The sequence below is a fragment of the Melospiza georgiana genome, chromosome 20 (assembly GCF_028018845.1).
Source record: "Melospiza georgiana isolate bMelGeo1 chromosome 20, bMelGeo1.pri, whole genome shotgun sequence".
Lineage (NCBI taxonomy): Eukaryota > Metazoa > Chordata > Aves > Passeriformes > Passerellidae > Melospiza > Melospiza georgiana.
The window spans coordinates 3,070,908-3,083,920 of record NC_080449.1 but is presented as its reverse complement, the minus strand read 5'-3'; the positions used below and the strand labels follow the sequence as shown (position 1 = coordinate 3,083,920).

Sequence of the window (13,013 nt, the reverse complement as noted above, 5' to 3'; positions counted from 1 at the left end):
CTTGGCTTTACTCTGCAGTGATTTCAGAGCAGCAGGATCAGCCTGCATTGCCATGTCCAGCTGCTTTCAAATTTCTGTCAGGGATCTGCCCAGAGAAAATGAGTGCAAGGATAAAAAAATGATCATTAAGAAGAAGGATGGGAACAGGAAGTGTGGGAGAACCCAAGGATGAAGCTTCATTCACATCCTCACTCTGGGTTTGATGTGCTGAGGACAGTGTGCCAACCTAACTATAGACTGCTACCCACAGCTTCAGAGGGAGATGGAATTAGTGCTGCACCTAAAATAGGGATCAGGTCTCTTCAGAATGATTAAATCAGGGGAAGAGGCATCTACAAAGAGCCCTTTATTTAATACTGAAGAAAAACCTCACCCACTCAGCAGCAGCCATTGGGCTTCCCTTGTTGCAAATTATATTTATGGCGCTGAGCCTCCACATTTCTCAGTGATCTTGTCCATGGACAAAATACTTCCAATTAACAGTTATTTCTTAATATTCCCATTTCTCAGAGCTGGAAGATGCCCTTTAGCTGAAGCTGATGGCCAACAGCCTCCCTCAGCCTTCCAGGAATAGCTGCAAGCACCTCCTGTTCCCCAGATAAATTCAGTTAAAGATCACCCTCTGGGGAGGCAGACAGAGCCTCCTGCCTCCTGCTCCACTTCCTACAGGAGCTCTGGGATCAGCTCCAGCAGCTCCAAGAGTTTCATCCCAACACCACCAGGATGGGAAGCCCAGCCCTGAGCCAGCTCTGCCAGTGCTCTCAGGGCTTGCAGGTCATGGAATTGTGGAATTTTTTTGGGTTGGAAGGACCTTAAAACTCATCTCATTCCACCCCTGCCATGGCAGGGACACCTCCCACTGTCCCAGGCGCTCCCAGCCCGGTCCAGCCTGGCCTTGGGCACTGCCAGGGATCCAGGGGCAGCCACAGCTGCTCTGGGCACCCTGTGCCAGGGCCTGCCCACCCTGATAATAAAAATTTTTGTCCTATCACACAGTCTAAATCTATTCCTTTGCCTCTTATCCTGGCCCTGATAAAAATTCTCCCACCATCTTCTTTATAATCCTCCTTTCAATATATAAAGGCTTCTCATGAACTTCCATTACTACAGCTCTGCTACAAGATGAGCTTTCTTTTTAAAAAGACCTTCAATCCTAAAATCTTTTTTAAGTGACCCTAGGGATAGAAAAGTTCAGCAAGGAAGGGACAAGGTTCTGCTCACAGAGCAGGACAAGAGCAAAGGCATGTGATGATGGACAAGAGGAATTGTCATCTCTGGCTCTTTTGTTCTTTGATGCAGCATTGTGGCAAACTGGTGTGAAAAGCCAGTATAATCCCAGGATTTTTCAATGTTCCTGACTATAAAAAACCCCCAAGGTTATAGGAAAACTTATGAAACAACAAAAATTTCAAACAGATCCAGTATTTTTTAAACTACTCAAAAGATCATGTAGTGCCTTCTCAGCAATCACCTAAAAAGTTTCAATAAAACAAGGAAAGGAATTCCCACAGAAAAAAAAATGTTAAATCAATACAATAAAAACATAACTCAGGGCTGGATGAGAATTGGCATGACAGGGAAAAACCAAGGACTGATTTCTGGCCAGATCTGCCCATTAAAGCACAGGATCTTCCAATGCACAAATGGAGCAGGGTCAGAGCAGAACCTCCTGACTCCCTGGGCACAACCCCCACATTTATTGGAGCTGTCAGTGCCACCAGACAGTGACAGGCAGCAAATGGTGGCAGTGTCCCACCCAGCCAGCCCCCACCCCCATCAGGAGCAGTGTTTTAGCCCCACACACATCTATAACTGTATTTCTTTCTAAGAATATTCCATCTGTGTGAAATATTTCTACTTTGAGATATTAATCCTCCAATTAAATAAAACAACAGTCTGCAAACACTAAAGCTTTGGCTTGTTCACTTTGCTGGTAAAATAGAGGTGCAGAAGACACAGAGACAATAAACAGTAACTAATCTGACTGGGAATTTTCATATTTCCCCCTGTATTTTGACAAGAGTAATTTATTTCTTCACTGCTTCATTAGGTGCAGAAAACACATCCCATTAAAAATATCCCTTCTCCCAGCACCAAGTGTACAGCTAGAGAGATGCCAATTGCTAAAAATACCAAAAAGAGAAGTAAATGCAGGACAAACAGCATTCAGCCTGATGGATTAAACAGAGAGATAAGAAAAGCTCAGAGTTAAGTAATCCATGCCAGTGAAGACATTTCCCAGGCTGCTCTCAGCAATAACCTTCCCCAGCACAGGCTCAGAGCTGCAGAGGAGCAGCAGGTCCTGGAGCAGGGAATGCTCCATCCAGCCCTTCTGCCTGGCTGCTCCTGGGGCATGTCCTGCACAGCCACCCCAGGGCTGCTCTGGGGACAGCAGGGAAGGTCCCATTTGGCAACCTGGGGGTTATCTGGGGGATATTTCAGCTCTCTCACCTTTAGTCCCTTCAAGTGGATCTCCCAAGAATTCCCTAAGGCTGTTTCCCACACACTGGGGCTCCTTTCCCCTCTCCGTGCTCAGCATTAACACCACACAAGAGTCAACACCCCAGAACAGCCACTGATAAAAGATTTCTTATGCCCTAAACTCTGCACACTGTGATATTGGAGAGGGGATTTCATGGCTCTCTTCAGTTTGCAGCCATTGTGCTGGACACTGCTGGTACCACTGGGAAGGGCCTCAAACAGAGCAGGCTTTGCTTTTGTCCTCCTCAAACCCTTAGACAATTTCTGGGCTGGACATGGACCTGCAAGAACACTCATGGAAGTCCTCATGAAAATCTATTGTTCATAAATAAGATGAAATGTTTGCTCTAGCAGAGGTCAATCACCTCTCCCATTACTTATTTGCAGCTTTCAAAGCACCAATACCTGCAACAGCCCCAGGCCAAAAATTGCCTTTTACCTTGTGAAAAGTTCTCTGAGCTTCTGCAATTTGTGCTCAAAAGTTAATCAACAGATTAAATGCCTCCATTTCATCTTCAAGTATTCCTGATAAGAGTGACTGTGATTCCAGAACGAGAACCCCATTCCTGAGAAGGCTGGGAAACATCTCCAGCTCTGCCTCATGCCCTGCACACCTGACAAACAGGAAGAGAATCCTCTGGACAAATGCACAGAAGGAAATTCCATGGCTGCAGGTTAGGCAAGAGCTGGGAGAGAGGGCAGAGATCCCCAGAGTGCTGAGGGTTGGGAAAGCTGGGAGGAATCAGCACCCATTCAGATGCTGCCCTGGAAACACAAGGTGGGAGAGAGAGAGCAAGGTTAAGGGAGTTCTGACACAATTCAGTGCATTTGGCTTTATGTCTTTAATCTTGAACCTCCCCCAGGTTTGTGATTCCAGCAAACTGCTCTGGATCATCAACAGTTTATGTTTTGGGTGCTTCCCAAGCCAGCCAGGCATAGGCAGTTCTTAAATAAAAAGCATAAAATCCATATTCTTCTGGCAAGCAGTGATGGGGAGGTGAATCAGTCCCACAGCCCCTGCCCACCAGGACAGCACAAACATCCCAGGGCCTCAATGTGCATTTCAGTCCCTCACACAATCCATCTTCACAGAGACAGCTTTGGTTGCAAAGCCATGGCAGATTAGAGGATCCTTGGGAGACATAAACAGTGCCCACATGCCAAGGACAGGATCCTGTTTCCCCCTGAAACCCAAGACCTAAGACTCTTAATCTCATTTATGAAATTCCCTATGTTGTTTCATTTTCAGTAAGAAAATCTACAGGAAAATGTGGGGTTGGTGTGAAGAATACAAACTTGCAAACACCAAACTTCAGAAGGAACCTCACCTTCAGTCAGTCTGAACCAGGGGCACCTGGGACAGTTTTCATCCAACATCTGATCAATAAATAAAACCAAGCCAGGCTGGATGGAGCTTGGAGCACCCTGGGATAGTGCAAAGTGTCCCTGCCCATGGCAGGGGTGGAATGGGGATGATCTCTAAGGTCCCTTCCAACCCAAACCAATCTTTGACTCCATGATAAATGAACTCAACCCAATGAAGTCACTATTTAAAACAACCTTCCCAAAACTTGAGTTAACTTTGAAAATAAGTTTTTGTCTGTACTAAATATTGAAAGTTAGGACCTTCTCCTGACCCAGAGTCCCAGTGCTGTGGAGTGCAAGGCAGGACCAGGAGTGACACATTTGGGAGTTATTTAGAGAAGGATTACCTCTGTCACTCAGTTCCACTGACACATGACAGCATGTGAGAAAGAGAGAGAATTACACAAAACAGAAACACATTTGTTGAGAGCTGGAAAGGAAACAGGCCCCAGCACATAGAAGATAAAACAAAGATAACCACAGGTGAGCACACTGAGACCACATCTCTGTGCCTTGACAGTGTGACCAGGATTGGTGCAGAGCTAAGCCAGGCAGCTGCCTCCTGACTCCTTGGACGTGGAGCAGCTTTTCCAGGTGATCCATCACTGCTGGGCAGGGCTTGTTCTGTGCCACATACACTGAATTTCAGGAGCCTGCACCTTCCTGGGGTGCTGCTCGTGCCCTGCTGTGCCTGGGCCTGGCTCCACTGGGGGAAGGAAGCACAGCATTCCCAGGGGAGGGAATTCAGCATTCCCAGAGGAAGGAATTCAGCACTTTCATGGAAGGGAATTCAGCATTCCCAATGGAGGGAATTCAGCATTCCTAGTGGAGGGAACATTCCCAGTGGAGGAAATTCAGCATTCCCAGTGGAGGCAATTCAGTGTTCTCATGGGAGGGAATTCAGCATTCCCAGTGGAGGGAACATTCCCAATGGAGGCAATTCAGTGTTCTCATGGGAGGGAATTCAGCATTCCCATGGGAGGCAATTCAGTGTTCTCATGAGGGAATCCAGCATTCCCAGTGGAGGGAATTCAGCACTCCCCATGGAGGGAATTCATCCTTCCCATGGGAGAGAATTCAGTATTCCCATGGGAAGGAATTCAGCATTCCCATGGGAGGGAATTCACTGTTCCCATGGGAAGGAAACATTCCCAGTGGAGGGAATTCAGCACTCCCAGGTGAGGGAACATTCCCAGGGGAAGGAATTCACATTCCCAGTGGAGGGAATTCAGCATTTCCAGTGGAGGGAACATTCCCAGTGGAGGGAATTCACATTCCCAGTGGAGGGAACATTCCCAGTGGAAGGAATTCAGCACTCCCAGGTGAGGGAACATTCCCAGGGGAAGGAATTCACATTCCCAGTGGAAGGAATTCAGCATTTCCAGTGGAGGGAACATTCCCAGTGGAGGGAATTCACATTCCCAGAGGAAGGAACATCTCCAGTGGAGGGAATTCACATTCCCAGGGGAAGGAACATTCCCAGTGGAAGGAATTCAGCATTCCCAGGTGAGGGAACATTCTCAGGGGAGGGAATTCAGTGTTCCCATGGGAGGGAATTCAGCACTCCCATGTGAGAGAACATTCCCAGGGGAAGGAATTCAGCATTCCCAGTGGAGGGAACATTCCCAGTGGAGGGAATTCACATTCCCAGTGGAGGGAACATTCCCAGTGGAGGGAATTCACATTCCCAGCGGAGGGAACATTCCCAGTGGAGGGAATTCACATTCCCAGTGGAGGGAACATTCCCAGTGGAAGGAATTCAGCATTCCCAGGTGAGGGAACATTCCCATGGGAGGGAATTCAGCACTCCCATGTGAGAGAACATTCCCAGGGGAAGGAATTCACATTCCCAGTGGAGGGAACATTCCCAGGGAAGGGAATCCACATTCCAGTGCAGGAATTCCCATGCCAGTGCTTACCATGGCCCACTGGCGAGCTTTGATCCTCATCTGGTTGTAGCTGCGCTCCTCGGCGTACAGCGCGCTCATGAAGGCGCCGATGGACGTGCCCCCGATCATGTCCACGGGAATGCCAGCCTCGATCAGCGCCCGGATCACGCCCACCTGGGAGCAGCCCCTGTGCCAGGGAGGGAGGGAGGGAAGGGAGAGAAGAGCCACTGTCAGCCAGGCAGTCATTGAGGAGTGCAAGGCTGGTGATGAATGGCGCCTTCTAAGGAAGCCGAGCCCGCGCCAGCCGAGCTGCCAATCTCTTGCTGAACAAGCCCCGGTGCCAGGAACAAACATTATGAATGCAGAAATCCTCCCAGAGACTCCCAGAGGAGCTGAGGGAACACGACCACGCAGCCTGGAGCACTGGGGAAGGCAGGGAGATGACAGCAGCCAAGAGCTGAGCTGGTGGATGGGCGAGGGGAACGTCAGCGCAGATCTGAGGGAGCAGAGTCTGCTGGGGTCCCCCCAAAGCACCCAGGAAAGGCTGGGGTTCAGAGCCTTCCCACCAGCTTCTTTCCTGGTGGTTCTCCACAGAAATTGAGCCAGCCTGGGGTACTGGGAAGGGGCACCACATGGATTAATAATGAAATTTGGAGGTGGAAACAAAAGCAAGCAGAGACAAACAGTGATGAGAGGGCAGAGGTTGAGGCTGCACACAAGCCCAGGAGAGGGGCAGATGAGGAGGCAACTTCTGAGGATAAGACAAATTCCTTCAGGAAAATAAACTTATTCCTTGATTTCAAGTGCAGAAGGAATTCTGAGCAACAATGGAGACAGGTGATAAACAAGAGATGAACCTCAGTGCTGATGGGACAAGAGGAAAACAGAAGCAGCAACGCCCCTGCAGCAACCAGCTCTTATCCAGCTCTGCTCACATGGATTTGGGAACCCCTGGGGATATCCCCTGACAAATATTAACCTACTGTGCAGTGCAAGGTCAAGAATAAAACAGAAAACATAAGAATACACATCCAGGATGGGCCAGTATTTGGAAAACCACAAGCAAGCTCAGACCTCTCACCCAAAGAAAGAGCAGAACTAAAAAAATGACAGAGAAAAGCACAAAAGGTGACCAGAATATGAGATGGACTTCACAGGAGGAGAAAGTAAACTGGAATCACCGACTGGGGGAGATCCTGACTGATGGGAAACATGCAGGGTCAGCAATGATATCACCATGCAGAGATTTTAATGGAAAGGAAAGAATTTGCAGACAGGTGTACACAGAGCACAAACTGGGGAAGCCACTGTTACCACATGCTGGAGAGGTCAAATCACAAATGGATTTAAATGTGGAAAGGATGAATCAAAGGTACCAGGCTGTCAGTGGCTACTAAACATGACAAATGGGAGGTGCAAGCTGGTGCTCAGGAGGCTCAGGAGCTGCTAATTGCTGCTCCCCACCATCAGAAATGAGAGAGCAGAGGTGGAACCTTTGATCTGATCCTGTGAACATCTGATCACATCTGATCTTTTATCCCCTAGTGGGAGAGGGATCCCTGCCTATCCCACAGAACCACAGAACACTGCACTGGAGGCAAATTGTGCTTCCAAGCAGCCCAAAGCTCCAGCCTCTGCTTTCCAATGCTCTGTCCAGTGAATAAGAAGCATTTTTGATTAGTTCATCCCACCTGGATGGATGCTTTGCAGTCTAGGCCATAAAGCAGTAAAATAAACTTCCTTTTCCCATTTCCATCCCATTTTCTGTCCCCCACAGTTTGCTCTATTTCCATCCTCCTTCCCCTTGCTGTTTACATCCTATAAATACTTGCTAACAGCTGCCAAGTCCACCGTAGGTGTCACTTGGCCAAGCTATGCTGAGCACATTCTTTCCATCCAAATAAATCCCCTCCAGCTGCTGAAATGCTTTGGGACAGGTTTGTGGTTATCCTGGGTGTAAATGACTTCAATGACAGATCTGTGCTGCTGCAATCCAAGAGCAGAAAATGGTTCATTTCACTTTCCTCTCCAAATTCCCCTTCTCCTCTTCTCCTACTGCTTCTTCCCTCAAGATGCCCTGAGTTAAAGGAATTACACTTTTTCCTGCCCATTGTTTTTAGGTTTTTAGAGTGCAGCTATTTTGGCATTCTGCTGCTCGTGCCTGGCACTTCCCACTGCCTCAGCCCTGATATTCCACAAGGAGCAGAGCTACCCCTGCACCTCCTGCCCTCTGCAGACAGCCCACACCAGGTGCCTTTCTTAGGGCACCTTAAAGTATTTCCTGCTTGGAGGGCAATTTTAAGGCTATGAGTAGCTCCAGACTGGATTCTCTCCCTTTAACTGTTTTTCCCAATTCAGACATCCATAAATACAAAGGATTTGATGTGAGCACTCTGGATTTGTTCCTATTTTGCTGCATGATGCCTTTGCATGAATAACAAAAGATCATTATTACTTTTATTGGCAAGCCATCCCCTCCTGGTGCATCCACAGAGTCCCTGCCAATACCACACTAATGTGACAGCCACAGATCTCCAACAGATTCACTGATCACAAAGCAAGATGGGAATCAAAGTCCTTTTCTTGCTTGTAAAAGAACCTCCCATAAGCTGCCTGACTAAATTATGTTTCATTTATACACAACCACAGAGCTGATTCTTCCAGCTCCAACACCCTGAGCAGGAACATTGCTGGAATTTGCAAACTAAATCCTGAAAAAAGTCAAATGTGCCTGAGCCTCCCCTTTTCTCCAGGTGGTCCTGATCTCCTGAAAGACAGAAATGGGGATTTTTCCCCCTTGTCCCTACAGCTTCAGGCCATCACAGCCCCAGCAACGTTACCACATGGGACTTCTCAACAACTCCTTGCAGTTGGTTCTGTCCTGGGCACTTCCCAGCTCCACAAACACGGGCAGGCTGCCAGGGGAAGTGTGTACCAGCACCTGCCAGGCACTGATCCCCTTTGCCAGCATCCCTGGGCTCCCTCAGAGCTGCACTGGGCAGCTGCAAACTGAAAAGGAAAAGGAATTGAGCCAGGAGCAAGATCCGTGTTCACAGCCAGAGGACTGGTGCAGAAATACCCCAGGGATTGTGCACTCCTTGTAATACCAGGCCCAATTTCACAGGGGACATGTCCTGGTTTAGGGAAATGTGGAATTACAAGTGTTGGGCAGGAGGAGAACAAAGGGAGAGGGATAACTCCTGCCAGTGCTGTACCTGCACAGCAGTGACAACGTGGGACAGGGAAACCTCCAGGTGACACAGAGCTGAGTGCCACTCACTGCAGGGGAAAGGGACAGGGGAGTGCTGCCACACGGGAGGAAGGAGCACCCCAGGGAGGGGATGGACACCCAGAGTGTCCCTGGAGCTGCACATGCAGCTCCCTTCACCCTAGAGCTGCCTGAAGGAGCAGCTGGATGGAGGCACCTCCCCTGCCAGCACCAGCACTGCCCCAGGACACTGACAAGGGGAATAGAAACAATGATCTACAAGATGACTTTCAAATAATTTCTATCAGAACCCAAAGATTTGCCCAGGAGGTGCAATCAGGATCTGAACAGAAACTCTTCTCCATTGCACTCAGTGCCTAGGACAGGCCTGATTCATTAATGCCTGTAGGAGTGACGGGGGGTCAGCACGGTGGGGATAGATGGAGAGCAGAGATCTCTGTGGCCAGGTCTGGAACTTGGGGTTTATTGCAAAGGGCCTGGGTGCAGGGCCCTGCTGGGAGCTGCCAAACACAGCTCAGAGCAGGACTGAGAGAAGAGAGGGGGAGAGAGGATGAGAGGGTGAGAGAGTAAAAGCAAGAGGGGCAAGAGCAAAGAGAGTAAGAAAGCTAAGAGAGTAAGACAGGCAAAGTTCCCGTTACAATACAATAAATCTTCTTCTGTGTTGAATATTCTGATTCTCACTAACCAATCTAGTACAAGATACAAATCCTATAGCATTTCCATACAGCCTATAAGAATCATTACATCACCATCCTGTGTTACATTTTAAACCCTAAAAACTCCTCTTTGGGCCCCTTCTGCCAAGCTGTAGGGTGTGCTCTGACCCTTGGGCCTGTCTGCAAGCAGAGGGTGTTGTTCCATCAAAAGGGGATCACCTTCAGCTGGCCACACCATTGTTTTCCAGTTGTTCAGTAACTGAGGGATCTCAAAGCTTGCTTTCATTTCAATCTCACTTACACTTTCTATATTCTCAAAATCTTTTGCCAGGCAATCATATTTATAAGGCTTTCTGTTTCATCTTCCCCAACAAATGCCCTTTGCAGAGAGAGCTGAGCCAGCATCACCCAGCTCGAGGAGGGGCTGAAGCCAGAGCCAGGCTCTGTTCCCAGCCCTGCCCCTGCCTCAGCCTGGCCTGAGCAACACAAAGCAGGGGCTGCTCTGGCCATCAGCTGCCCCAGGTGCTGCTGTCTGCACCCAGCAAATCATGATCCCCTTGCTGAATGAGCCTCCTTAGCTGTGCTGGCTAAACTCCTTCACCATTCCTTGTTTACTGCTCATGGTCACAAGGAGGTCACTTGGTCTGGTCAGCTGGACAGGAGGAGACTGAGGGGAGACCTCACTGGAGTTCCAGGCTCCTTGTGAGGGGAAGAGCAGGGACAAGAGCCAGGGCACGGCTGGGGCTGGGCCAGGGCAGCTCAGGCTGGAGCTCAGGGCAAGGCTCTGCCCCCAGAGGGTGCTGGCACTGCCCAGGCTGCCCAGGGAATGGGCACGGCCCCGAGGCTGCCAGAGCTCCAGGAGCCTTTGGGCAGCGCTGCCAGGGGTGCCCAGGGTGGGGCTGCTGGGGGAGCTGGGCAGGGACAGGGCTGGGCTGGGGGATCCTGGTGGGTCCCTCCAGCTCAGGATATTCTGTGATTCTGGAAAAGAAATGACCACAAAGCAGGGAGTGGAGGTTGGAGACCTGCTTCCCTAAATACCTCAGCACAGCACACACACAGAGCTCAGCCTTTCTGCCAGGAGGTCTTGCAGGAAAATTCCTGCTGCTGAAATGAGCCCTTGCTTTCATCCCCCGGGGAAGTGCTGCTGGCATGTGACTGCATGCACGAAGGCCAGAGCAGAACTGATAAAAGGAAAATTCCCCTGTGAGCTGTGCATGTGCCAGCCCTGCACGTGCTGCCAGAGCTGGGATGGATCTGCCTCAGGAGAAGGCAGCCAGTGCAGCAGGACACCCCAGATCTGAGTGCCAGCAGGAAGGCAGGCTGTCCTCCTGCTCAGGGGCTGAAGGAAACACAATCAATACAAAACCTGTATTTTGTGCACCACTATTTCCCCCATTAGCCACACCAGCAGGATGCTGCCTGTGTCTGAAAGAACAACCCAAACTGGGAGCAGCCAGAGGGGACACTAAGGGAACAGCCAGGCAAGGCTGCAGCTCAACCACCTCCAAAGCCCATGTCAGCTCCAAAAAGGAAGCTGGGCTCAAAGAGGAATCCAGCCTGAGCAGCCCCATGTCTCCTCCTGACTGACTCAGCAGGGTGAAGGACATCTCCCTGAATGCTCTGAAGAGATGCTGTTTCCTTGGGCTAAAGAAGGATTAAGGCCATGGCTGCTGCAGAGCTCTGCTGTGTCTCCCACCAAAGCCTCCCCAGAGTGGCACACAGCTTCCAGCCCTCCTTCCTGATGGAATAATCTGGCAAAGGAGGCAGGAAAACAGAGAAATTGTCAAGGGGAGTTTATTAAGCTCCATTAGAGCCCAACAAACCTGAATTAAGAGACCCTCAGAACCTGAAAACCCCTGAAGCAGCAAAGCCATAAAACCAGCTTTTCCCTGGAAGGGTTGTCCAGCCCTTCACAGGTTTCTCAGGGCAGTGCTGGAGTCCCCAGCCCCAGAGGGGTTGGAAAGCCACATGGATGTGGCACTTGGGGACAGGGGTCAGTGCTGGCCTGGACAGTGCTGGGGGAATGGTTGGACTCAGTGATTTTAAAGGTCTTTTCCAACCTTAACCATTCTGCAATTCTATGAATTTGTATTTACTGTGTCCATTGTGGAGGTGTGCAAAATGTGCTGCCTTGGGCAGCCACTCCCAGCCCTGCTCTGAGCACAAAACAAACTGAAGGTGCCTGAGCTTCCAACCCACAGGACAGGACAGCACACCCTGAAACCCACCATGTGCAGCACACAGGGAACCCTGGCACCTCAGGGATCCCAAAACAGCCTGGTGACTGAGCCTGCAGCTCTCAGAGCACCACAGAACCATTACCTGAGGGGTGGTGATGGTTCCAGATCCTTCTTGGAGTCACTGTGGAGCTGTTCCTTGTACTGGGGTGAGTGGACATTGGATGTTGTTTATGTTTATGAAGAGCTACATGGAGGAAAGGTGACAAGGAAAAGCCTCTTCTTTACACCAACAGCAGCATTTTTTGATGTCTTTTGTGCCTGATCCTGGCATTGAGTGGTTCAGTCACTGGCTCAGAATTGGAGCAAGTCTGCTACAAGTTACAACTGGACTATCTCCAGTTGGCACCTTTGAGCTCTTGCAGCAGCAGCAATATACCCAAACATTGCTTTGAACTCTAATTCCAGTTATATCTTTCCAATAACATTATTTCCCAGCCTTCCTGACCATAAAACTTCCCAGCATCATAAATCAGCCAGAATTATTGCAGTGATTTTCTGCCAGCTCCAAAGGAGCACAGCACCCTGATCTCTGCAGTTCTACGTGAGCCCTTACAAGGAACTTTCCAATCCTGACAACATTAATGAACTGTTAATCAACTAAGCACCATTTCTAAGCTAAATAGAGGGAATAACCCCACATTACTGGGTTCTCATGCTAACATCCAACAACCAGCAGGATCTCTCCAAGCAGCTGCCCTGGAGGAAGCTTTTTCCCTTCCACAGCCCACACATATTGATCCAGAGACCTGAATTTTTCTTGTCTTCCCCTCCATTAACAACAACCTCATTCCATTCTCCCACTTAGCTTTGCCCTCAGATTCCCAAAAAACTCCTCAAGCCAGAGCTCAGGAGCCATTTCCCTGTGGCCCTGCGATGCTGCAGAGATCACACCCCGTGCCAGGCAGGCACAAATGGCAGAAAAAGCATCTCCTACTCATCACAAGCCCAGTGAAATCCCCTTCCTGCAAGAAAATCCAAACACAATGTCCTTTTATAGCCCTGATCTTGTTTCTGCTTTATACACTAACTTTAGAACAAGCTTTAAACAAAGAGATTTGTGCCTGACAGAAATAAATGAGCAAAATGTGTTCAGCCCTTCCAGGAGATGTGTCAGGGCTCCCCAGCCCTGAGGTGTGAAGGGATACAGGAGGAA

The 13,013-nt window shown here is 49.4% G+C and overlaps 1 protein-coding gene across 2 annotated transcripts in view; it reads right to left on the bottom strand.

Annotated features, from left to right (window-relative positions):
- PNPLA7 (patatin like phospholipase domain containing 7) overlaps positions 1 to 13,013 on the bottom strand; it is a 136,390-nt gene that overhangs the window by 25,756 nt on the left and 97,621 nt on the right. For both annotated transcript variants that reach the window (XM_058038390.1, XM_058038391.1), the window contains exon 26: positions 5,766 to 5,922. In XM_058038390.1, coding sequence (XP_057894373.1) covers positions 5,766 to 5,922 — 157 coding nt within the window. The remainder of the gene's footprint in view (positions 1 to 5,765; positions 5,923 to 13,013) is intronic.